This window comes from Periplaneta americana, chromosome 11 (assembly GCF_040183065.1).
Source record: "Periplaneta americana isolate PAMFEO1 chromosome 11, P.americana_PAMFEO1_priV1, whole genome shotgun sequence".
In the NCBI taxonomy this organism is placed as follows: Eukaryota; Metazoa; Arthropoda; class Insecta; order Blattodea; family Blattidae; genus Periplaneta; species Periplaneta americana.
In genome coordinates, this window is record NC_091127.1 from 27,326,821 (window position 1) to 27,353,957 (window position 27,137).

At 35.8% G+C, this 27,137-nt stretch overlaps 1 protein-coding gene across 11 annotated transcripts in view; it reads right to left on the bottom strand.

Moving 5' to 3' along the window:
- The window catches only part of LOC138708889 (ensconsin-like), a 674,766-nt gene that overhangs the window by 379,711 nt on the left and 267,918 nt on the right, over positions 1-27,137 (bottom strand). For 3 of the 11 annotated variants that reach the window (XM_069839171.1, XM_069839174.1, XM_069839178.1), the window contains exon 2: positions 19,674-20,160. The exons of the other annotated variants lie outside the window; for them this stretch is intronic. In XM_069839171.1, the coding sequence (XP_069695272.1) occupies positions 19,674-19,845 (172 nt within the window). In that variant the 5' untranslated portion in view covers positions 19,846-20,160. The remainder of the gene's footprint in view (positions 1-19,673; positions 20,161-27,137) is intronic. 11 annotated transcript variants of the gene reach the window in all.

Genomic DNA, 27,137 nt, shown 5'->3' on the forward strand with positions numbered 1-27,137 from the left:
TTTATTATCATACCCTTTTTTATTGTGTATTTTATTTAGTTTTTGTATTTTTGTCTTTCTATTATTATTATTATTATTATTATTATTATTATTTTATTATATTCCATTTTTGTTGTATTCTTCCTTACGTTTTCCCTATTAACTATTATTTGTACTAAGTGACTTCCTTTTATTATATTCCAATGTATTTTACTTTATTTTTTCTATTATGGTATTATTTTCATGTTGTTTAGTGTCGATTTTGTTATGCTATAATTTTTTTTGTAATATGTTAGTATTCTGTTCTTTATGGGAGACTGTTGTACCTTTAAACACTTTTCATACTTACTTACTGGCTTTTAAGGAACCCGTAGGTTCATAAGCCCGCCATTGGTCCCTATCCTGAGCAAGATTAATCCAGTCTCTACCATCATATCCCACCTTCCTCAAATCCATTTTAATATTATCTTCCCATCTACGTCTTGGCCTCCCCAAAGGTCTTTTTCCCTCCGGCCTCCCAGCTAACACCCGATATGCATTTCTGGATTCGCCCATACGTGCTACATGTCCTGCCCATCTCAAACGTCTGGATTTTATGTTCCTAATTATGTCAGGTGAAGTATACAATGCGTGCAGCCACTCTTCACACTTTATTTTTTTTTATTTTGGAAAATGAAATTTTTAAATGAAAAAATGCTTGAAATAATTATTGAAGATTCCTTTACAACTTCCTGTATGTATTTTCCTGTTTTGCAGATCTATTAAGGATGGAAAAAATAAAATGAAGAGATATGTAATGTGTTCAAAGGTACAACAGGATCATGTACCTTGGAACATACACTCTTGTAAGTTGGAACACATGGACAATAGGAGGGAATATAGCTGTAAAAACTGACAATCATATTTAAAATGTATTTGCAATCATAGACCAGAGCAGGCTTCTCTGATTTAGATTTTATTTCCTGGAGAAGCAATAACTGGTTCAACAGCTTTCTTCAAGGCATCCGAATCAATTGGAGACCTCTTTAATTCCAGACTTACTTCGTGACATGACCTTAAAATAAAAGAAAAACAAAAACCGATAGTATCGTGTAATTTGGAACATGTTCCATGGTACAAGATGTTTTGTGTTCAAAGGTACAAGAGGGTGTACGTTTAAACAAATATGGCTCCCAAAACTAGAGAGTCAAATAAATCATGGAAATTAAAATATGTTGTTACTCACCAGATGATAGGGAACACACCGTACTTGAAAGATATTAACAAATGCAATCTGGTTTTGTGTTAGAAAACATACATCAATGAACGAAATGTTTACTTTTGGTACTAAAAAAAACTTATTTTCCCCACAGAACTCACACTTTGCAATAAATCAAACTGAAACTACGACCAGAGCTACTTAGCGGCTTTCTCTACAATCTACTTCATTTTGAATCCTCTAGGTAGCAGCAAAAATTAAAAAACAAAAAATGTTCAAAGGTACACTATGCTAAAGGTACAACAGTCTCCCCTAAGCGTTTGTTAAATTTTCACTGCTTGTATACTTTGTGACCTGGTAGAGTGTAAGAGAAGGCTCTATGACCTTAATTCTGCCAGTATAAATACATAAATTATTATTATTATTATTATTATTATTATTATTATTATTATAAGTGATTGAAGCTTGCTACAAATGTCGGTACTTCTCTGGTAACATCCAGGAAACCACATAATGGACAATGAAAACGTATTTGCTGTCATTCAGATTTCAAGATTTTGTTCTGCTTAAAGTTCGCATTCCCATCGTAGGGCCTCATTTAGCAATTGATGGAAGTAATAAAAAGAAAATGCATATACAGTATTTAGGTGTACAGTAAAATACAACAAACTGTCGACCAAGACAAAAGAATATCACGCTGCTTATATTTGTATTTCGCACACAAATCAGAGCTCTCCTTATCACATAACGCGGGGATAAGTTATCAATGTCGCGATGTCTTAGGGACGTTATTTATAAGTCGGAGTACAGCTTTTTTAGTTATCAGGCAGCATTATATATAGATACAGACAGTACTGCAATTTTATTTACATACGGTATGCTACTGTTTTCTTGCTTCGAAACAAAAGCGAGCGAATGTGAAACAAAGTGTTCTGTTGCTAAGTGAACCATACTGCCATTCCAGCCAACGTTATTTCCTCTTCTATTGTTCGTATTCGAACGTTTCCCCTCACAAACGATAAACTTTGATGCTAATTGCTATCGATTATTTATTAGGGTCGAAGCTGACAGTGAAACAAAGCAGAAAACTAAAACAGTTCTGTCCCAACTGTTCAGAAGCAAGTCACGGCCTTGGTGAACATAATCGATAAAAATAATTACGTGACGAAAGAAAAGTGAACATCGAGGCATTACCAAGGAAACGAGAATTGCATTATAAAATTACCTGCATTCTTACAACTCAACTTTCTAAACTACACGACATCAACCATGTGTTAGAAAACGTTTGTACAACTAGCCTAATTGCAGCTATACACAGTGATCATGCACACATTTCGCAGATCACAATTATTGTGTGACCTCTATACTAGAATAAGAGGCGTGATGTGTATATGATGTCACGATAAGATATGGCGCCGTACTTACAATGCGTGGTAAGAATAAACATGAGTATATAGTAGAGTTGGGTCGATTCGTGAACGAATCGTTCATTCGAACGACTAATAATAAAGAATCGTAAGAATCGATTCGTGGTATCAACGAATCGTCGTTCAAAAGAATCGTAACGAATCGTCGTTCAAAAGAATAGTAATGAATCGTCGTTCAAAAGAATAGTAAGGAATCGGCATGGTATCGTAACCCACGATTCTATTAGTTGTTTGATGTAACCTGTCAACGGACATTTCCGAACCGTGTCGAATGCTCCCGAGCGAGAGTGAAATCAAAATATGTACTGCATTTGTTAAGTATGGAAAATAATGAACACAAACCTGAAATTTGCATAGTTAAATAGAGATGTAATGCAAAAAATGTACTTCATAATAAGGTTCAGTTGATAAATTATAATTAAGAGACATTATCTTGGGTAATTTTGTAGACTAATGGAGGTCATACTGAATAGTTCCAGCCAATGAGAAAGAGACAATCCAATGTCTCGCCTCTTATGCCATCTATGCGAGAGATGTAGAACGTTTTTGTTCTACGCGTGGTTTGCAATGGAAAGTGTCCTGTAAGTCGTTCGTTGACGAATCGTTGGAATCGCAGAGTAGGAAGAATCGTGAACTCGTTGACGATTCAAAAGAATAGTTGGAATCGCAGACTGAGAAGAATCGTGAACGAATCGTTAGAATCGATTCGTAATGTATGATTGAATCGTTGGAATCGACTTCTGAAAAAGAATCGTGTTGCCCAACTCTAGTATATAGTATATACTGGACTTTTTTTTAGTAAATACTCTTCTTAGTAAGAATAAAAACATTTGATTACCTATTCATTTTTTATTAAATACTCATAACATGGAACCATAGTAAAATATAATGTAGCGTCCATCTTGTACAGAATATATACTCATGCTTGATAAGAATAAAAGCTAGTATATTCTCATATTTATAAGTTCGTTCTCATGTTATTCTGAGTATGGTTTGTAGCAGGCTCAATTCTGTGTATTTGTTGATTTGTGTTCAGTTTGAAGTTAAATAAAAAGAATTGCAGAATTTATGAACGATGTAGTGCATCATGGAAAAATATAGAGAAAGACGTGAACTTCAGAAGTCTTTAACGCTTCACAAAAGTGAATGTGAAAAAGGTTAAACACGTATTTGCTATTCATAAAAAACATAGCCTATAAAAATATGAATGGCTATCAAATTATAAGGCTAGATTGTATTGTTAAGTATAATTAACAATTACAGTTTATTTTGTAAAATTTTAATTGCAAAATACAATTACTTGTAACTTTAAATTATATATATATATATATATATATATATATATATATATATATATATAACTCTCCATAATAAAAATAGAATTAGCATACCTGGAATTCTAGAAATGGATTGTAATCTCTATCCAACATCCCGTAATGACGATTTTCCAGTACTATTTTATTGTTTCCTGTTTTATTAACGTCACTTATCTGATTCACTCTCTTGTTCATGTTTATTTATTTGTTTATTTAATTTATTTTATTTATTTAATTATCTAATATATTTCACTATTTATTTATTTATCCATTATCAAAATTTACAAAAAGCAAAACACAAATCACTACACCATGCGGATAACATGTGAAAGTCTATATACAAAAAAAACTGAGCATCACAGTGCAATGTGGTCAAAGAGGATAGGTAACACGAGTATAAACGATCAAGAAGGCTGTAGAGATGAGTATATATTCGCGTTAGGTAGAATGTCTTTATTCTTACGAATATGAGTATGTTCTAGTGGTTACGAGTATATAATCACAGGAAGTGCTCATACTCATAAGTATAAACCTTGAGAAAGTATTTAAGCTTTGTTCTTACTACCAAATGCGTTCTTTCAAAATAGAATAAAAACAAAAACTTGAAGAAAATATCAAAACAGCACGAAAATCCCGTTTCTTAGAAAATAAACGGTGTCATGTAAGCGACATTTTGTCATTCATTTTACGCAGTAATTAAAGAACCGTTATTTTAAGTAAGTTGATTGTGTGCAACCACTGCCTTACATATAACTTTTTTGTAGAAAATTCTCAAGTATTGCATTAACAGAAGTATACAGGAGGAGACGAGACCTGGAATGTGAGCCTTGAGAGAGGGGAAAACCTGATTGATCAGCCTAATGGACTTACAAGGCAATCACTTTTATCAATTTCACTATGCTACCATCTAGTGGTCGTCACCAAAAAATGCCTTTTCGAAAGTGAAGGCTCTGGCGGTTGTTCTCTTTTTATATAGTGGGGGGAAAACGTAATATTGAAATAGTTGTTTCGGTTTTGCCCTAAATTCACCTTGTAGTAGGGTAAGATGTAATATTGAAATAGTTGTTTCGGTTTTGCCCTAAATTCACCTTGTAGTAGGAAAAGATGAAATATTAAAATTGGTTGTTTTGATTTTGTTCTAAAATCACCTTGTAGTAGGAAAAGATGCAATATTAAAATTGGTTGCTTTGGTTTTGTTCTAAATTCACCTTGTAGTAGGAAAAGATGCAATATTAAAATTGGTTGTTTTGGTTTTGTTCTAAATTCACCTTGTATTAGGAAAAGATGCAATATTAAAATTGGTTGTTTTGGTTTTGTTCTAAATTCACCTTGTAGTAGGGTAAGATGTAATACTAAAATCATTCGCAATGCTTTTGCTCTAAATTCACCTTGTAGTAGGAAAAGATGCAATATTAAAATTGGTTGTTTTGGTTTTGTTCTGAATTCACCTTGTAGTAGGAAAAGATGCAATATTAAAATTGGTTGTTTTGGTTTTGTTCTAAATTCACCTTGTAGTAGGAAAAGATGCAATATTAAAATTGGTTGTTTTGGTTTTGTTCTAAATTCACCTTGTAGTAGGGTAAGATGTAATACTAAAATCATTCGCAATGCTTTTGCTCTAAATTCACCTTGTAGTAGGAAAAGATGCAATATTAAAATTGGTTGTTTTGGTTTTGTTCTGAATTCACCTTGTAGTAGGAAAAGATGCAATATTAAAATTGGTTGTTTTGGTTTTGTTCTAAATTCACCTTGTAGTAGGAAAAGATGCAATATTAAAATTGGTTGTTTTGGTTTTGTTCTAAATTCACCTTGTAGTAGGAAAAGATGCAATATTAAAATTGGTTGCTTTGGTTTTATTCTAAATTCACCATGTAGTAGGAAAAGATGCAATATTAAAATTGGTTGTTTTGGTTTTGTTCTAAATTCACCTTGTAGTAAGGAAAGATGTAATACTAAAATCGGTCGTTTCGTTTTTGCTCTAAATTCACCTTGTAGTAGGGAAAGATAGTATTGAAATTGGTCGTTTTCGTTTAGTTCTAAATTCATCTTGTAGTAGGGAAAGACATAATACTAAAATTGATCGTTTCGGTTTTGCTCCATGATTCTGAAATTTGGATTCTGATGTTGCAACAAACATATGCCGCAGAATTACTTCCATCAATAGTAGATTACACTTTACTAGAAGAACTTAAGTGAGAAATAACTGAAACATCACAAACTTGCAGATATATTAAAGAACGCTGATTAAATTGACAGAGTGCATGCTGAGAATATGACACCTGATCCCCACAAAAAGTTGGAAATACTTTGAAAACAAAATAAAATTTCTGAACAAAAAATTGGTCAATGCACTCAGCTATCTGATTTTAATCCTGTGAATTCAAATAATTTCATACTATATAAATTATTTACGCTTATAAAAACAAGTTGAGAAATGAATACTTCAACATTACCCACGCAATTATCTCTTCTTGTGAATAGCAGACGCTTAAGATGTACGCAGATATGGGGATGTTGCCACAATTACAGTTCGGAAAACAGCCTGAAGTCCAGAACTTGCTCCAATTATATCAGAGATAGGAGTCTTTACCTACAAAGCATAACTGCATAATGGAAGCATTCACTCCCGAGTTGTCGTGGCAACTCATACATTTCCTGTTGTTTAACATGAAAATAATGAGTAAGGGTCATTTAGAGGACGCTACAATATATAGAGGGGACCGTAAGTAATGTCATTAATTTCAGGGCGTTATTCTTTGAGATATTTCAAACGAAAAAGTTGAATACAATTTTGCTCGTTTTTACTTCTGTTTCTAGACAAAAATTATTAAACATTTCAGAGTGTGTTTTGGGAGAACCATTGATTTAATTCCCTGTAAATTTAAGAGAACGGTGTATTATGATAATAAATTATTGAAAAAAAAAAAATAGTTTTGTCCTTTAAATATGCACAAATTTTATCAGAACAAATGTAACACTGTAAAATTATTTTGCAGAAAGAAAAGTTACACCTCTTCGGATCAATATTCTGCACATTTAAAGGGGAAAACTAAAATTCTTTCAATATGATATGATATGATATGATATGGATATGATATGATATGATATGATATGATATGATATGATATGATATGATATGATATGATATGATATGATATATGATATGATATGATATGATATATTTATTTGTCAGTCAACTTTACAATTCACAGTTATGATGGGCCTTCACATTTCTGTTTTTCGATCCACCATCCCTTTAATACATACAACTCTTTCCTATTAGTGTATTCTTTGCCGAGAATTTCTTGATTACTTTCTAATGTTCTGCTATGACTGAATTGCTATATGTCCTTCCCCCTCTATCCTCTTCTATTCTCTCCCTCTTACCTAGACTGTCTCCCGTCCATTTCTCGCTCACCTATTAAATATTTCATACTCCTTCCTTAATAATTTGCGTTATTTATTTATTTTCTTCTCTACCCTCAAATCCTACCTACTCTTAATCATTGTTTTCCAGGTATTTTCTCCTACATTACTTACAGACTTTTTCGTTTACTCTATTTTAGAACACTTACATCACTTTTTTTTCCTACCCTCTGTTTATTTACGTATTGATCCCTTTCTCTTCGCTTCACTCCTAAATTTTCTATTTTATTCCTCGTTCCATATATTTATTTCTATAATACTCCTACAGTTATAGTACCCCTCATACTACTCTCAACCCATAACATTGAAAAACATCAAATATCTAATTCACTTAATTACACTTGCAATTTCTCTCTCATTCCACTTCACACTTTTTAAGATATTTTTTTTCACTTTAATTCTCTTGTATTCATTGTTTGATAGTCTATCTTATTACACTCTTACACTATCTTCTTACACTTAACACTTTTTTCTCTGTTCCTTTTCTTACACTTTTGCCACCCCTAACTTTCTTGCACTCACTTTTTGGCACTCTTTTCTTCGCTAATAACCTCTCCAAAGCCCTATCTAAATTCTTTCAATAATTTATTATCATAATACACTTGCTTACTTACTTACTGGCTTTTAAGGGACCCGGAAGTTCATTGTCGCTCTCACATAAGTCCGCCATTAGTCTCTATCCTGAACAAGATTAACCCAGTCTCTATCATGACATCCCACCTCCCTCAAATCCATTTTAATATTATCTTCTCATCTACGTCTCGGCCTCCCCAAAGGTCTTTTTCCCTCCGGCCTCCCAACTAACACTCTATATGCATTTCTGGATTCGCCCATACGTGCTACATGCCCTGCCCATCTCAAACGTCTGGATTTAATGTTCTTAATTATCACAGGTGAAGAATACAATGTGTGCAGTTCTGTGTTGTGTAACTTCCTCCATTCTCCTGTAACTTCATCCCTCTTAGCCCCAAATATTTTCCTAAGCACCTTATTCTCAAACACCCTTAACCTATGTTCCTCTCTCAAAGTGAGAGTCGAAGTTTCACAATCATACAGAAAAACCGGTAATATAACTGTTTTATAAATTCTAACTTTCAGATTTTTTGACTGCAGACTGGATGATAAAAGCATCTCAACCGAATAATAACAGGCATTTCCCATATTTATTCTGTGTTATCATAATACACTGCTCCCTTAAAATGAGTGAGCATATTGGAAACTAAATCAATGGCTTTCCCAAAACTCGAAATGAAATTTAATATTTCACATAAAACAATTTTTATTTCGAAAAGAAAGAAAACACGAACAAAATTGCACGAAACTTTTTTTGTTTGAAATATCTCAAAGAATAACCTGCAAAAATTAATGACATTACTTACGGTTCATCCAAAATAATAAACACGTCTCACGGCCTACTCGTAGCCGCTACAGATGTAAAACGAGGATACATTTAACGTTCAGTTGTTAGGAAACAATAATTAGAAGTGTCACACCCGAAATATATTTGAAAAGGAACCTTTAATGTGTTTTATTTTTGTAGCAAAACTGTATTTTACAAAACTATAACATTTCATAATAGGATCAGTACTCATTCGTTACTCGACTACCAAATCAATGGCGTTTTTAATCTAATGGCATTATCCCACGCAAGCCAATTATAGTGGAAATGAAATAATAGTGGTTTTAATAAGTGAAGGGAATCAAATTATTCAGCCATTCTCCATGGTCGATTTGATACCATTAAATTAGGGATTTGCAAACTCAAACGCTGCACAGGGTGATAGAAACCATTTACATGTATTTTTTTATCCAAGGAAAGTTTACTGCATAAAATATACTACATTGTAGTTGAGCTTGGAAAGTAATTTTAAAAGCAAATAATAATAATAATAATAATAATAATAATAATAATAATAATAATAATAATAATAATAATAATACTTACAAATGGCCCTCACATAACTCCGCCATCGGTCCCTATCCTATGCAAGATTAAACCACTCTCTATCATCATATTCCACCTCCCTCAAATCCATTTTAATATTATCCTCCCATCTATGTCTCGGCCTCCCCAAAGGTTTTTTTTCCCTCCGGTCTCCCAACTAACACTCTATACGCATTTCTGAATTCGTCCATACGTGCTACATGCCCTGCCCATCTGAAACGTCTGGATTTAATGTTCCTAATTATGTCAGGTGAAGAATACAATTCGTGAAGTTCTGCGTTGTGTAACCTTCTCCATTCTTCTGTAACTTTCATAGTCATAGTGGGCCAAGCGCCATATATTAAAAATGGAGAAAACAAGGGTTAGAATTACGTGATTACCATAATATAAAGTATAAACATTAAATCTAGATGATATGTCAATCTTCATTAAACTATGTTATTCAGAGCCATAATGGGCCAAGCGCCATATATTAAAAATAGAGAAAACAAGGGTTAGAATTGATTACCATAATATAAAGTATGCACATTAAAACTAAATGATACGTCAATCTCCATTAAACTATGTTATTCAGAGCAATAATGGGGCAAGCGCCATATATTAAAAATGGAAAAAACAAGGGTTAGAATTAAGTGATTACCATAATATAAAGTATAAACATTAAATCTAGACGATATGTCAATCTTCATTAAACTATGTTATTCAGAGTCATAGTGGGCCAAGTGCCATACATTGAAAATGGAGAAAACAATGGTTACAGTTAAGTGATTACCATAATTTAATGAAACAACAAGTAATATAAAGTATGCACATTAAAACTAAATGATATGTCAATCTTCATTAAACTATGGTATTCAGAGTCATAGTGGGCCAAGCGCCATACATTGAATATGGAGAAAACAATGGTTAAAATTAAGTGATTACCATAATTTAATGAAACAGCAAGTAATATAAAGTATGCAGATTAAAACTAAATGATATGTCAATCTTTATTGAATTATGTTATTCAGAGCAATAATGGGCCAAGCGCCATATATTAAAAATGGAGAAAACAAGGGTTAAAATTAAGTGATTACCACAATTTAATGAAACATAGCAAGTAATATAAAGTATGCCCATTAAAACTAAATGATATGTCAATATTCATTAAACTGTGGTATTCACATAATTTTAACCCTCGCTTTCTCCGTTTTTAATAAATGGCGTTTGGCCCACTATGGCTCTGAACCCTTGAATTTTGCGTTAACGACTGTTAATGCTATGTATTACGACGCCAGAACTGAAGTTCTGTAAAATGTGGAAAATAACAATCCGTCTGTCGGAAATCAAACTAAGAAGGCGGCGGACAATTCCGGATAAGAACACGCTATATAAGCCGGCTTGGCGAAACGCAAGCAAGCTGCTGCCTTAATCATTTGAATGGGGAATGAATGGCGTGTGCCAAGGCCGCCTTCCACCTGCAGGTGACTTCAACGTGAAAGTTTGCTGAACAGCATCATTCCTGCATCGCATTCCAATCATGACGACGAATTGGGCCGACCATGCCTTATTAAGGTTAGCCAACTAAACAGGAATACCAACCGTTTTTCTTTCCTTTGCGAATACTTCAGAGTTCGGAAACAAAAAAGTGGAAAACCATGCACAGCTTGAATAACGTAACAGGGATATACAAGATGAGACAGTTCCCTACTTGAAGTTAATTTCAAAGTTCAAATGTTATTCAAAATCTACAGAGTGATTTATATAGAACTGACACATTTCTTTCTTTAATTATTCCGTTGGAAATTCATTCAATGACCCAATTTTAGCACCAAATTAAGCAGAATGTTCTGGAGTTTCGATTCCTTGTCACTAGATGCGCAGATGTTTATGTTTTATTCCTATTGTTGGCAGCTGTTTTCGACATTGTGTTAACGTGGAAATGCAGTACACATTAAATCAACGACTCTTTATGTGAACTCACAGAACTCACACCATTGGGCCATCGAAAATCCACATGCCATCCATGAAGCACCTATGCACCCGGTTAAAATCGGAGTTTGGTGCGCATTATCCGCACAGATAATAGTGGGGCCAATTTTTTTTTAACCAGACTGTGAACACTGCAGAGTACCGACTGATTTTCATGGAGTTTGTTGAGCAACTGGACGATTTAGAGCTGAGTCAAGGATATTTTCAGCAAGATGGCGCTACATGCCATACATCAAATGAATCCATGGAACTAATTGCAAATTTCTTTGACGACCGAATAATTTCCAGGAACCTGTGGCCACCGAGATCTCCGGATTTGACAACGCGTGACTTCTTTCTATGGGGTTACTTAAAAGACAGGGTTTACGCCACACGTCCACAGACATTGGACGATCTGAAGCACGACATCACACAGGAGATTCAAGCTATTGACAACAGAGTCCTCCAACGAGTGGCCAGTAACATGGAACGACGTGTTGAGTTGTGCCTTATGCAGGATGGAGGACATTTTCAACATTTGCTATAGAGGTAAATAATCTCCCGAAATTCCTCTACATTTTAGGTATAATAAGTTGTCGCTAGCACAATTCGTTTTGAAACAATTAATGAAAGAAATGTGTCAGTTCTATATAAATCACTCTGTATAAAACAGGGCAGTAATGGTGAATATAACCTCCAATTAACAAGGCTTAAGAAAAATAAAAAGTATACAAAATAAAATATGCATTATTTTATGATTCCATATTTAAGGTCATTTTTCTGATGCAAAACAAAGAAGGAACACATAAGATAAGAATATGAGTAGATCAGAAAATTAAATTTTTAAACCAATATGAATAAAATTTTCTTAAAAAAATAAAAATAAAGTGCCTGAATAAAGGATTATCGTGACATAAATACTGTAACTTACGACGAATGTAAAATTTCAGCAAGAAAATTTAAAGAAAAATATTCAAAAAGCTGTAAAAATGTTTCGTAATTTTATTTCAGTTCATATTTTGGTGTTTCACTAGATGACAAAAACATATTAACAAAAGACAAACCACCATGACAATCTCTAATTGAGGTTATGGCTGATACATGCAGGCTTAGACCAAAAAAATAAAAAAAGATGGGGTGCCATACGCAAAGTCTCCTTCGGAAGACTTCGGTTGATTCCTTCAGAGCTTAGGTTTACACGTTAACGAAATTATTATTGAAGACTTCGCTTTGTTTTTACTTTGTTTTGTTTGTTTGTTGCTTTTTCTGTCTGTTTATAGATCAAATGTTATAAATAGAGCATAAAAATGATATATCCAAGGACTAAAATAGGTGCAAGATAAACATCCTCTCCCTAATCGTGTAAACCAGGCGTTGCTCGAAATGGACTTAGATAAATTCACGCTGCAGGAGATCGGTCATTTTTTTGCGTCTAAGGTTGTAGTCTATTACCCGGCAGTTACACCTTACTTGACGATGTGTCAGAGGAAGAACAATAAATTGTTTGTTTACATCTGAAGATTAATTAGTACAATATGTCACTAGTCAGCGATATATGCAACGGAAGGGAAAGGAACTGGCCAGCCTACCCATTATCTCTTGGCTTAGTTGCCTCATGAGTGATGTCTTATTGGTGTCACTTATGAGATTGAAACCTATCTTCGGACAGTTGACTAAACAACAACAAACCGCCATGAATATTTACGGTAAAGAGCTCTTCTGCACGCCACTGATGCTGACGTCTGATTGTATACAGAAATTATAAAGGCAAAGGCATGGAAACATTGCTTTTTGCAGTATTTGCAGCTATTGTTATTAGGCCTTGAAAGTTGGAATTCCCACAGAAACTTGTTGCTAGGGAAACCATTCTCCATACCATAAAACTACATTGAAATAGACCCATTACAGTGCATTTGTTACTCTGTGCAGCTTTGCGAAGGTTTTTGAATAATATTGCTCTAAATTTGCAATGCTCCGCTCGTCTTTCGAACTTATCCTCGATTTTGTATAAAAAACAGTTCTCTATCTTGTATCGTAATATATTCCTGATATCTTATGCGCCTCTGTATTCCATGAAAATTGCAATAAAGTGAGTGCAATTCATTCATTCGTTCATTTATTTTATTCCATAGATCTTACATGAGCAATGAAGCTTTAAGATGTGGAACAAGTCAAAATTTTACAATATTACAATTACAATTTTTACAAATTTTTACAGTTTTACAATTTAGTAATTTTCTACAATTTTTACAATTTTGTGCAATTTTTTACAATATTTTGGCGAGATATAGTGAGATGAGGTGAGGTCCGAGGATTCGCCAAAATATTACTCGGCATTTGCGCATTAAGTTCATATTTATCCTTTGGTACTTTTCTCTCCTAATTTTTTCTCGAAATGTCGGTCAATGTATGGGATTGGTGCCCACCCAACACAGTGATGAACTTGGGAAGCTTCGATAGGCAGCGAAATCCGGTTACGAAAACCATCTATAACGGTTGGATGATCGTCCACTTCTGTTTCGGAATTTGGCCGTGAAGCCAGTAGCCCGCAGGGCCCTTAAAGGCCTGTAAGGTCACGGATTACTGGACACTCCATCATGTTCAATAATTTCAAGGCAAAATTCTTCCGGGACCGGGTATCGATCCCGGGACCCTTCGCTAAGCGCACGAATGCTCTACCGACTGAGCTAACCAGGAACAACACCCGACACCGTCCCAATTTTTCCCTTTATATCCGCACAACTCAAGTCAGGGCTGAAAAGGCGTCAGAAACCCAACTTTGAGTGCACACAAAATCTGTGTGACTTGAATTGTGGTTTACTGTTAACGTACCTACAGTGAAGTATATATTATGCAAATCTGGCTTTCAGGTAAAGCTCCCTATGTAGCAGACATGTTATCTGCGGTAATCTCAAAGAAATGCTGCTCCTGGTTGAAACGTTGTAGGAACATAATGACGATAGCTTACAGCTTCTATCTAGCTACTAAAATCGTGACGCGTACAATATCCCTGACCCAGCCAAGCCCAGAGGGCGCGACCCATAGTGTGGACGTCCAGCAGCATATGCTATGGACAACAAAGTAGGCCATATGGAGGAGAACATTTTAAACACAAGGTCACTAGTCAAGGCGCTAGCAGTCCTCAAAACATATGGGTTAACTCTTATCTGCGGCAATTCATTCTTGCGGAGAAGATATACCTATGCTGTTGCCAAGGTCACCGCTAGCGAATGTAAATATAACGTTTACGTCACCTGTATTATCTCTTGAGAAATCTCAGGCACTGAACCGTGACTGGTTTCACAGACAAATGACAAATATGGTCACCATGGCAACATAGCAATTCCGTTAACAAGAGAGACCATCTTATATAAAACATTTTCTACAAAATGGGAAAAGACTGATGACTAAGTAGCGGATTTCTATGTAATTAAATATTATTTTTCCGTGTGATAAAACACAATTAAAGTTAAAAATTTCGAACATTAAGTTTCAAGTTTAAAATCCGAATTTTATGTCACATAAAAACACATATTTTCACAAAAAAAATTATGTAAATACATATTTTCAGGAGACCAGCCTCATGGTCTAGTGGTCAGAGCTTCTGGCTATAGTTCATGAGGTCCCGTGTTCGATTCCCGGTTAGAGCACAGGAATTTTTCCTTAAAGGGGATTATTCCTGTGTTCGTCCATGGTCTGGAATTTAGGTTAAGTTTAGATTTAAGACCTCTCCTGGCACCACATTATCATAATCATCCTATCACATCATCGGCGTAATGTAACTCCGCCTTCCTCAGAAGTGGGTTACAATTAAGCCACGGCCAGGAGAGAAGACCAGAAATGTCGAAAAGACAACCTGGTGGCATTGGATAAAAAAAAATATATTTTCAGGAAATATATTACAAACACATAAATCTTGGAGTTTTTTTACTTAAATAATTTTTACAAGAACGTATAAACATTTTAAAACTAAATCAATTATGTCACCCAGACGTACGTTATCTTTTTAAGATTTCTTGGTTGCTTCGAGTTTCTAAGCGCCGTGTGGTGTATCCGCGATCCATTTTTGTAATAGTATCGCCTCAAGTTCTGGGAACTGCTAGGCAGCATATCAGTGTTATTATTAGAGAATAAATTAACATGGACAAGGAGGAGAGATCTTGCAACACATAATTAGGAATGTTGATTGTTGCTGAAGATGATTTCATTCCACGCTTTGTTTGTGAAACACAACAGACCAGAGCTCGGGTACGAACATTATTTAATTTAAACAAATCTCTCGCCTCTCGTTCATGTCCATCAAGTAAGGCAATACGTCTTGTGATTCCCTGTTATCGGGCTTAGTCAATCGATATCCTTCAAGATATACTGAAATATGGTTGTTTAAAATACAATTTGGCTTTCCTATTAGCAAATCTAAGCTTTTTGTGTGACACCAAAAAAAAAAAAAAAAAAAAAAAAAAAACTCGTAACATCCAAAAACCTGTTGTCTGAAACAGGGAGGTGCATGCCGTGAAAATTAAACTAGACTCGCTACCAGGTTCAGAAGCACAATTAATAAGGGACAAATTCCAGAATGTGTTTGGGAAAAACAGTGGAGATAAAAAAATGTTTAAAGCTGCTGAAGTATTGGAGGGTGTGCCTGTAGGTGAAATTGACTGTGTATGTGTTTGTGACATTTCTCTCTTTAAATATGCACGTCTGACGTCCTGTGATATAGAAAGATCGTTTTCACAGTATGTCGTTGTTCAGAGATAATCGGCATGCATTTGTGATGGAGAATTTCGAGATGACCTTTGTTGTTCACTGCAATTCTCGGCCAACTACTAGCACTCAAGTGTGGTTGGTGAGTACCTAGTAACATTTTCTTTTCCAAGCTAAGTAAGGTATTTTTGTCATATTTAAAACAAATATTTTTTTAGCAAATATTTTCGTACTTTTTAGCACATAAAAAATAAATATATTTAAATTTTTAGCACATAAAAATCCGCTCCCTACTGATGACAAATATAGTTACCATTGCAACACAACAATTTTATAAAAAAAAACCAAGAGTTTTATAAAACGATTGATATAGCATTACAAAGTGACTCACTAATACATACGCTTACCATAAAAAAATCTACAATAACCCAAAATTACTTCAACGGCTCTATTCAAAAAGGAAAGAACTCAAAATTTAAAGTTTTGAGAATCCTGAATTTTAAAGCTTAGGCCTAATGTTGCTGTGAAAAATCCAATTAACACATCATAATTTGAAACTAAAATGTCATATTGTGACATTAAGATATATGGATCATATGAAGAAACAAAGACGAAGGCAGAAAAGAGAAAAGACTGGAGAAAGCTGACTTTGCAGTGAAAGAACTGTCCTCCTTGGGCAGAACACTAAATGATGATGACTGTGATATATGAAACAACAAGTCAAAGTCAAGATAGGAGGAGAAATATATGAAGGAAGTGAAACAGCGAGAGGAGTACAAGCATATCCTTTATCACCTACCTGTTCAACATCTACTTGGAGGATTTGGTGAAGAACCGTTTTCAGAACATAAGGGGGGTAAAAGTAGGAAGAAATATAAAGTGTATAAGATTTGCTGATGATATGGCATTGTTAGTAGAAGAGGAGATGATACTAAGGGATATGCTACTGGAGGTAAATGACAACTGTGAGCAGTATGGAATGAAGATAAATGCAAACAGTAAGAAGACTATGATTGTCGTATGAAAAATAAAGAAAGTAAACTTGCGAATTCTAATTGAGGCAGTAGAGCAAGTGGACAGTTTCAAATACTTGGGGTGTACTATAAGCAGTAACATGAGTTGCAGCCAGGAAGTCAAAAGGAGGATAGCAATGGCGAAGGAACTTTTAATAGAAAGAGGAGCATCTTCTGCGGATCTCTGAAAAAGAACTAAGGAAGAGACTAGTCAAGTGCTTTGTGTGGAGTGTGGCACTGTATGGGGCAGGAACATGGACATTACGACGAAGTGAAGAGAAACGAATAGAAATATTTGAAATGTGGATATGGAGAAGAATGGAACGTGTGAAGTGGATAGACAGAATAAGAAACGAACTTGTGTTGGAAAGAGTGGGCGAAGAAAGAATAATGCTGAAACTGATCAGAAAGAGAAAAAAGAATTGGTTGAGTAACTGGCTGAGAAGAAACTGCGTACTGAAGGATGCACTGGAAGGAATGGTGAACGGGAGAAGAATTCGGGGTAGAAGAAGATATCAGATGATAGACGAAATTAAGATATGTGGATCATATGCGGAGACTAAGAGGAAGGCAGAACACTTATGTATGTATGTATGTACCGTATGTATGTATGTATGTATGTATGTATGTATGTATGTATGTATGTATGTATTTTTTATTTTAGTAGGTTACTTTACGACGCTTTATCAACATCTTATGTTATTTAGTGTCTGAATGAGATGAAGGTGATAATGGCGGTGAAATTAGTCCGGGGTCAAGCACCGAAAGTTACCCAGCATTTGCTCATATTGGATTGAGGGAAAACCCCGGAAAAAACCTCAACCAGGTAATTTGCCCCGACCAGGAATTGAACCCGGGCAACCTGGTTTTACGACCAGACGCGCTAACCGTTACTCCACAGGTGTGGACTGTATGTATGTATGTATGTATGTATGTATGTATGTATGTATGTATGTATGTATGTATGCATGTATGCATGTATTGTGATTACTTAAAAATCTAGACTGTAATCATTTATTTTGCTTTTGGGGCATATTAATGTTTTGTTTCGGTTATAAATGCATATTAACTATTTTTATAGGTACCTAATCAAAATTTCCTCCAAAACTGTTCTCTTCCATGTCTTTTTTGGCCTTCCTCTTGTTCTACTACCCTGGGGGTTCCAATCCAAAGCCATTCTTTCTACTGCTCCATCTTCTTTCCTGATTGTGTGCCCTATCCAATTCCACTTTCGTCTTTTGATTTCTATTCTGATTTCTTATCTTCCATAGTTCTGAGTTTGTGATTATATCTGGTCACCTAATTTTTAAAATTCTTCGTAAGCATCTATTAACAAATGTTTACAGGTTATTTTATATAATTTTACTTGTTTTCCATGTCTCACAGCCATATAATAAGACTGATTTCACATTACTGTTAAAGATTTTAATTTTTGTAGATCTAGATATAATATAAGATTTCCATATTGGGTACAAATGCACTATTTTCATTTTTATTCGGTTCTCTACATCCTCAAAGGCTCCACCATCCATGTCAATTATACTACTCAAATATTTAAATTCTTGAACAGTATCAATGGGGAAATAAGTAATGCCCACCTTAATGTATTTTGCTTTTGGGGAATATTAATGTTTTATTTCGGTTATAATATTAACTTTTTTATAGGTATCTAATCAAAATTCTGACTCCTGTCTTCATCATTCCTACGGTTACACTAAAGTATACATGGGCATCGTGCCTCACTTGAGAATTTGTGCCTCACTGACCTTCACAGAGCTTATCGCTTTGAGTGACATCATCTTCACAGTCCCCCTTCCTCCCTCACGTAGCTTCTAGGCGTGGGAAGTTTCTATATCAGTTTCATAAGCAATATCAGTGGTGGTATAATGGCATTATCAAAACAGTGTGTACGCGTTAGAAAACGATTATTTCATGAGAAATGGGAGGAAGAATTTTTTTTGCTGTTTAGAAGGGGAGAACATGCGAAAATCCTATTAGGCATTAATAAATTTAATATACAACGACATTACTCCTTATGTCATAAAGAACATGCTGAATTAGAAGATAAGACAAATTAAATGTTATTCTTCGTACTATTCCGAAGAAAATTTATGATCTTAACATTTGCATAGTATACTAAATACGACATTATACCTTAAACATGCTGCATTAAAAGGTACGAGGAATTAAATGTTGTTTGTACGTATTATTTCCAAAAGAAATTTATTAAAAAATATATCAAATGTGCGTAGAAAACGAAATAAGATTTTCTGCAATTATTTTAGGTCGAGAACGTGCAAATCTATTAAGCAATCTTGAGAAACACCAGAATATTCAAGAAAATAAACGTAGACAACGTGATGGAATATTATTGGCTAGTTACGCAATTTCTCGCCTGTGATTTCAATCAATTCAATGATGGAGAAGTAGTAGAGAGGTTTATGATTAAAGCTGCCGAATTAATTTGCCAAATTGAATAAAAGTTTTCGAGTCTCTCACGTTAACCAAGCGCTTTCCTAATAATTCGCCACTGACCGCCTTAGCGATTACGATAAGGTGACGCAGGTCACAGCAGTTTATATTTCCCATCCTACTCTGCAGTCTCCTCTCCTAGTAAACAAACTATTTCAAATCGAGTGCCTCACGTAACCGAAAATTGTGCCCATGTATGCTCTAAAGTGAACTACCACTACCTGAAAACAAATTAACACTCACCATCTCCATGTTGCACTTCCTGGAAGGTGACTTTCCTTCGCCGGTTGAAGGAAGACTGGACGTCTATGTTTCCTAGATTCTCCCGGGAAAGAGACGATATGAGGATGCCGCGAAGCGTTGCAAGAGTGTTGCTGGGGATGCGACGGTCATCGCAACATTCCTCCGTACCCATGGTTACGTGTAGAATTCCAACTCTCACTTCACTCACACAAGCTGTACAACATTTCTAATTTGCACCAATGCAGAGAAACTCTGGGTTTTCACATACGATATCGCCAGTTCAACGTACGAAGCGATCTTCGTCATTACACGAACGCTTACTGACGTACTCAAGGCTCCATCTGTTCCATTTCTACAAGCAACTTTGTGGAGGAGGGTATCAAAGTCAACTATTCGTTCTTTCAAACAGATGATTGAATTCCCCTACTCACTTCCGGACTCTTTATCAGCGCTTTGAATATGATGTAAGAATCGTCTGTCGTAATGCCTGCAAATAGAGCAACCAACACCCACGACGAAGACAGATATAGTAAATGTTCAACTGCTAAAAGGTATTTCCGGGATTTTATATACTACACCGTGTCACAAAAGTCATGATGAGGTTTCAAAGGATTATATTTTTTTAATTTAATTTTGGTGCCAGATGAAAATAAAACTCTCGAAGTTTTTAGTCTGTATTTTTTAAATTTTATTTGGTTATCGAGGTTATTTAGCGTCGATGGGATTGGTGATAGCGAGAAGACATTTGGCGAGATGAGGCCGAGGATTCGCCATAGATTACTTGAAATTTACCTTATGGTTGAGGAAAACCTCGCAAAAAAATTCAACCAGGTAATAAGCCCAATCGGGAATTGAACCCGTACCCGAACGCAACTCCGGATCGGCAGGCAAGCGCCCTACCCCACTGAGCTACGCCGGTAGCTTTTTAGTCTGTAAGTATGGGACACTGAAGGAAACAAAAGACGTTAACAATCGAATAAATACAATAACTTTCATTGTTAGAATTAATTATATAAAATGGATGTTGAAAGACTTTTTTTTACTTTTTAGTAGGTTATTTTACGACGCTTTATCAACATCTTACGTTATTTAGCGTCTGAAGTCGACCTGGTTGGCAAGTTGGTATAACGCTGGCCTTCTATGCCCAAGGTTGCGGGTTCGATCCCGGGCCAGGTCGATGGCGTTTAAATGTGCTTAAATGTGACAGGCTCATGTCAGTAGATTTACTGGCATGTAAAAGAACTCCTGCGGGACAAAATCCGGCACATACGGCGACGCTGATATAACCTCTGCAGTTGCGAGCGTCGTTAAATAAAACATAACATTTTTAACATTTAACATTTAGCGTCTGAATGAGATGAAGGTGGTTATGCCTGTGAAGTGAGTCCGGAGTCCAGCACCGAAAGTTACCCAGCATTTGCTCATATAGGGTTGAGGGAAAACTCCGGAAAAACCTCTCCCAGGTAACTTGCCCCGACCGGGAATCGAACCCGGGACACCTGGTTTCACGGCTAGACTCGCTAACCGTTACTCCACAGGTGTGGACTGTTGAAAAAAGTACAATGTGTTTTGTAGCTGGCAAAATTTTTATCTGTGACTCGCGCACAGAACATCGAAACTTTGGATCTTTCTACATATATGACAAAAAAATAAAAACATTTCGAATTATAATAAGTTTTTCCGCTGTGACTCAATTGTTGTTTCCGACAAATCTGGAATTGAAGTATTTTCTGCTGATGATCTAATGACGAGAATCTGGTAGAATATGTGAATGTCTAATACAGATTCAGAAATCCAAGCAAAAGTGAGTACGAAATGGGACAAATATGTGAATACTTGAAAGAAGCTGTCGGTAAAAGTAATAAGAATGCAGGATGTGGACGATATAAAGTACGAAATTTACACAAGTGGTACAGCACTGAACAAATAGTTCAATAAAGTATCTACAGGGACATCATTTTATTTTTACTAACATTTTTAATATTAACCTGTCTATACCTTTAGAAACCGGAAACACCGCTTGCTCCCCCCTCCAAGACTGGAGTTCGATGATACTGGCGTAAAACACAAACAAATCACTCTACTGGGTATATGAAGGAAGAAAAGTAGTTCATCCATTTACGTAAACTAGGAAATATCGCGATTTTGAGTTTGATAATTTTCATTAGGTTTTTCTTTAATCAAAGTACAGTACTGTATTAAGAATAAGTGTTTTTACTCACGAAGTGAGTTATCCATGCGAACGTATTCATTATGCAGTGTATATTATACTGTCTATAGTACATTAGCGTACAATATAGAGAAAGAAGTTAAATTGAAAAATAATCATAATATGAATATTTAAACACAATTTTGAAAATGGTGGCCGTTCATTTCGATACAGGCTTCAGTTCTTTTGTGCATATTATCGCACTATAGACTATTGCATCTAATTCCAATTGCCAGTTTCGTCCTTCGTACTAGTAACTCATGTTGAAATAATTTTGTACCTACTGTACGTACTGTAAATTCAATCTTCACTTCTGCCCGACCCGAAAATATAAAATTACTCAGACATGCTATCTACTGTCCGTCCAAGTGGTTATGCCGCAGGATTGTAGAAAGGGAGGAAATCACGTGACAGTTAATTACTTAACGATGCCCTTTTATTTAAGTTAAATTAAACAGCTGTATAATATTACGTAAACTTCCAATTCCTAAGAGAAATTAATGTTTTCAGAAAAGAGCTAAGACAGCCCAGCTATTACAGAGGGGCGAGCAGAAGCAGGTGGGGGAAATCGGGATGCGACGTAGGCAAACGGACAGTACCTGTGCGAAAATATGATTCAATATTGAAAGCTCTTTCGTCACTGGAAAACTCGAACATATTTCTGGAACGTACTATACTCAGTAACTCAGTACTGCTTACTATCTGCGGTCTTGGTTCTGTGTGGAGTTGGAACTTCCTTAGTAGAAGGGGTGGGAGTGAAGTACATTCAAAAACTCAGGTACAATACAAATTGAAGTAAAAATAAAATTATGTCCCTGTATTTCTCACTCTAATTTTAATGTAATAAAAGTATCATGTTTCTAGGATGGATAGTAGCCACAGATCAGTTTCAATCTTTAATTTTCTGACAACAGCAACAGACGATGGGCGGTGTAGGAAACCGACACCCCATGGCCGTAGAGCGGCTGGAAGGATCATATCGATGGAATAAAATCCATGATCCCATCAGGAATCGAACCCGCGATCTTCCGGCTTGCAGCGTTACGTCTTAACCACGATCCTACCACGCTCCCACTCATGTTCACAGTGTTATTATATAAAAATTCATAATTATGGTACTGACTGCCTATTGAATTTGATATTCCCAAGAAACTAGTTCGATTAATTAAAATGTGTCTTAGTGAAACTTACAGCAGAGTCCGTATAGGCCAGTTTCTATCTGAATCTTTTCCAATTCACTGCGGGCTAAAGCAGGGAGATGCACTATCACCTTTACTTTTTAACTTTGCTCTAGAATATGGCATTAGGAAAGTTCAGGATAACAAAGAGGGTTTGGAATTGAACGGGTTACATCAGCTTCTTGTCTATGCGGATGACGTGAATATGTTAGGAGAAAATCCACAAACGATTAGGGAAAACACGGAAATTCTAGTTGAAGGAAGTAAAGCGATAGGGTTGGAAGTAAATCCCGAAAAGACAAAGTATATGATTATGTCTCGTGACCAGAATATTGTACGAAATGGAAATATAAAAAATTGGAGATTTATCCTTCGAAGAGGTGGAAAAATTCAAATATCTTGGAGCAACAGTAACAAATATAAATGACACTGGGGAGGAAATTAAACGCAGAATAAATATGGGAAATACCTGTTATTATTCGGTTGAGAAGCTTTTGTCTTCTAGTCTGCTGTCAAAAAATCTGAAAGTTAGAATTTATAAAACAGTTATATTACCGGTTGTTCTGTATGGTTGTGAAACTTGGACTCTCACTTTGAGAGAGGAACAGAGATTAAGGGTGTTTGAGAATAAGGTGCTTAGGAAAATATTTGGGGCTAACAGGGATGAAGTTACAGGAGAATGGAGAAAGTTACACAACGCAGAGCTGCACGCATTATATACTTCACCTGACATAATTAGGAACATTAAATCCAGACGTTTGAGATGGGCAGGACATCTAGCACGTACGGGGGAAACCAGAAATATATACAGAGTGTTAATTAGGAGGCCGGAGGGAAAAAGACCTTTGGGGAGGCCGAGATGTAGATGGGAAATAAAATTAAAATGGATTTGAGGGAGGTGGGATATGATGGTCGAGACCGGATTAATCTTGCTCAGGATAGGGACCAATGGTGGGCTTATGTGATGGCGGCAATGAACCTCCGGGTTCCTTAAAAGCCAGTCAGTAAGTAATAATAATAATATTTATCATCATCAACCGCAACATCACATCACCACCACCTTACTTACTTATGGCTTTTAAGGGACCCGGAGATTCATTGCCGCCCTCACATAAGCCCGCCATCGGTCCCTATCCTGAGCAAGATTAATCCAGTCCCTACCATCAAATCGCACCTCCCTCAAATCCATTTTAATATTATCCTCCCATCTACGTCTCGGCCTCCCCAAAGATCTTTTTACTTTCGGTCTCCCAACTAACACTCTATATGCATTTCTGGATTCACCCATACGTGCTACATGCTCTGCCCATCTCAAACGTCTGGAAAAAAAAAAATGTTATGTTTTATTTAACGATGCTCGCAACTGCCGAGGTTATATCAGCGTCGCCGGTGTGTCTGAAATTTGTCCCGCAGGAGTTCTTTTACATGCCAGTAAATATACTGACATGAGTCTGTTACATTTAAGCACACTTAAATTTCATCGACCTGATCCGGAATCGAACCCGTAACCTCGGGCATAGAAGGCCAGCGCTAAACCAACTGCGCCAACCAGGCCGACCAAACGTCTGGATTTAATGTTCCTAATTATGTCAACCATCACAACAACACCAAACATAATTTCAAGTTCGATTCTTTTTACCAGTATCGATCTAATTCTTCTGAGGATTTTCATAAAACTTTAAACATATAACTTACAAGTAGCAAAACTAAGCATTGAACAAGGTCACCGTCTATCACAACAGTCCAAACATGATAAAAGGGACAAGTACCCAGTGACCATGCATGGCATTTTAACTTGGACTTTCCTTCCGTAAATATAAAACAGGTCCGCTAAATTAGGCCAGAAACGCAAAATGTTGAGCAATAAAGGAAGACCACCCACGTATCGTTCTACTTCTTGCATAGCTTCATCCGTAACACTGATTTCTAACTAACAGTACACTAGATCGAAACACGGTGGAGCTATCGTAACGTGGAATAAGCATAACGGAGTCCTCCACGCATTAACTAGTTGTGCCCTCATGATTAGGTACCTGTACATAATAGATATGGAATTTTACAACCCGGAGTATCAAAAGATTTGAAAGTCACCAAGGTTACGTATACAGCGCCACCTACTGTGCTGTAGAGCCCACACATGGAAAAGTACGCGGAACATGTGGGCCACACCCTGGAGTCCGCGGATCATAGCCGTGACTACACTTTCTAGAATGTTATTAATGTAATAATATACAACTAAGATTATTAACCTCAAGGTATGAAACATATCACGTATTTGGTGTCAAATGGAATTGTTACGTCACGATCTAAATAGTTTAAATTGAAATTCATCGAAAAAAAGTCTGACCTTCAAGAGTTTCCAATTATCACGAACTCTTGTAGATAACAAAAGTGGAACAACAGGATACACAATGTATAATCTCATACCGTTTCAAATGAAGAAACGCGTACAAAACGTATGTTACTGATAATTTTTAAGAAATAAATAATAATGATATTACTTACTTATGGCTTTTAAGGAACTCGCAGGTTCATTGTCGCCCTCACATAAGCCCGCCATCGGTCCCTATCCTGTACAAGATTAATCCAGACTCTATCATCATATCCCACCTCCCTCAAATCCATTTTAATATTATTCTGCCACCTACGTCTCGGCCTCCCCAAAAATCTTTTTCCCTTCGGCCTCCCAACTAACACTCTACATCCATTTCTGGATTCACCCATGTGCTACATGCCCTGCCCATCTCAAACGTCTGGATTTAATGTTCCTAATTATGTCAGGTGAAGAATACAATGTATGCAGTTCTGTGTTGTGCAACTTTCTCCATTCTCCTGTAACTTCATCCCTCTTGGCCCCAAATATTTTCCTAAGAACCTTATTCTCAAACATCTTTAATCTGTTCCTCTCTCAAAGTGAGAGTCCAAGTTTCACAACCATACAGAACAACCGGTAATGTAACTGTTTTACAAATTCTAACTTTCAGATTTTTTGACAGCAGACTGGATGACAAAAGCTTCTCAACCGAATAACAACAGGAATTTCCCATATTTATTCTGCGTTTAATTTTCTCCCGAGTGTAATTTATATTTGTTATTGTTGCTCCAAGATATTTTAATTTTTTCGAAAGATGAATCTCCAATTTTTATATTTCCATTTTGTACAATATTCTGGTCACGAGACATAATCATATACTTTGTCTTTTCGGGATTTAATTTACAATTATTATATTATCGCAATTAATAGTAAAGTTTTTGGCCCTCTCAGACATCTGTGATACAAACAGTACGTATTATGTGGACAAAAATATTTAAATTGTAGTTAAATCTGTGGTATAAAGTGAGGATATAAAATTGTCACTACTTCCACTACAGTTGTTTTTGTAGGTATGTTACAAACATTAATTAGACGTCTAAAAGAAGGGAAGTATAATTGTACAAATAAGTTATACCATGATTGCACCACAGCTTCGGAGTCCACCGCTGTGGAATAACAGCACGTTTAACCGTGAAACGAGCGGACCTACGTTCAAATCCTGGTTTGGACAAATTACCTGGTTGAGATTTGTCCGGAGTTTTCCCTCAATCTATCAACAGAAAATACTGGGGAACTTTCGGCGCTGGACACTGGACTCATTTCGCTGTCATTATCATCTTCATCTTATTCAGACGCTAGATAACCGTAACAGTTGATAAAGCGTCGTAAAATACCAAATTGAAATATTTAAAAAAACTACGGCAATTCATATTTTAACTTGTCCACGATTAAGAATAAAATATATTCGATTGACGTAAAAATGCGAGCAAGTATTAATGTCAAAAAATAAATTACAACACATTTTAAAACTATTTATGTTTTCTAGTCGAAATATCAGTTGCCACCAGAGCCCGGAATTATGAACTATTATTCTTAAATAAAAATTTATATCCTGCTGTAGAATTTACACGTATTGAAATGAGCATATAAATGAGTATTTCGGCGGAGTAAAATGGTTTAAAATTTCCATTAGCAAATGCACACTTCTACTGATATTTCCCTTCCAAAGTTTACTTTATGAAAAGTCCTTTAAATGTGCAGAA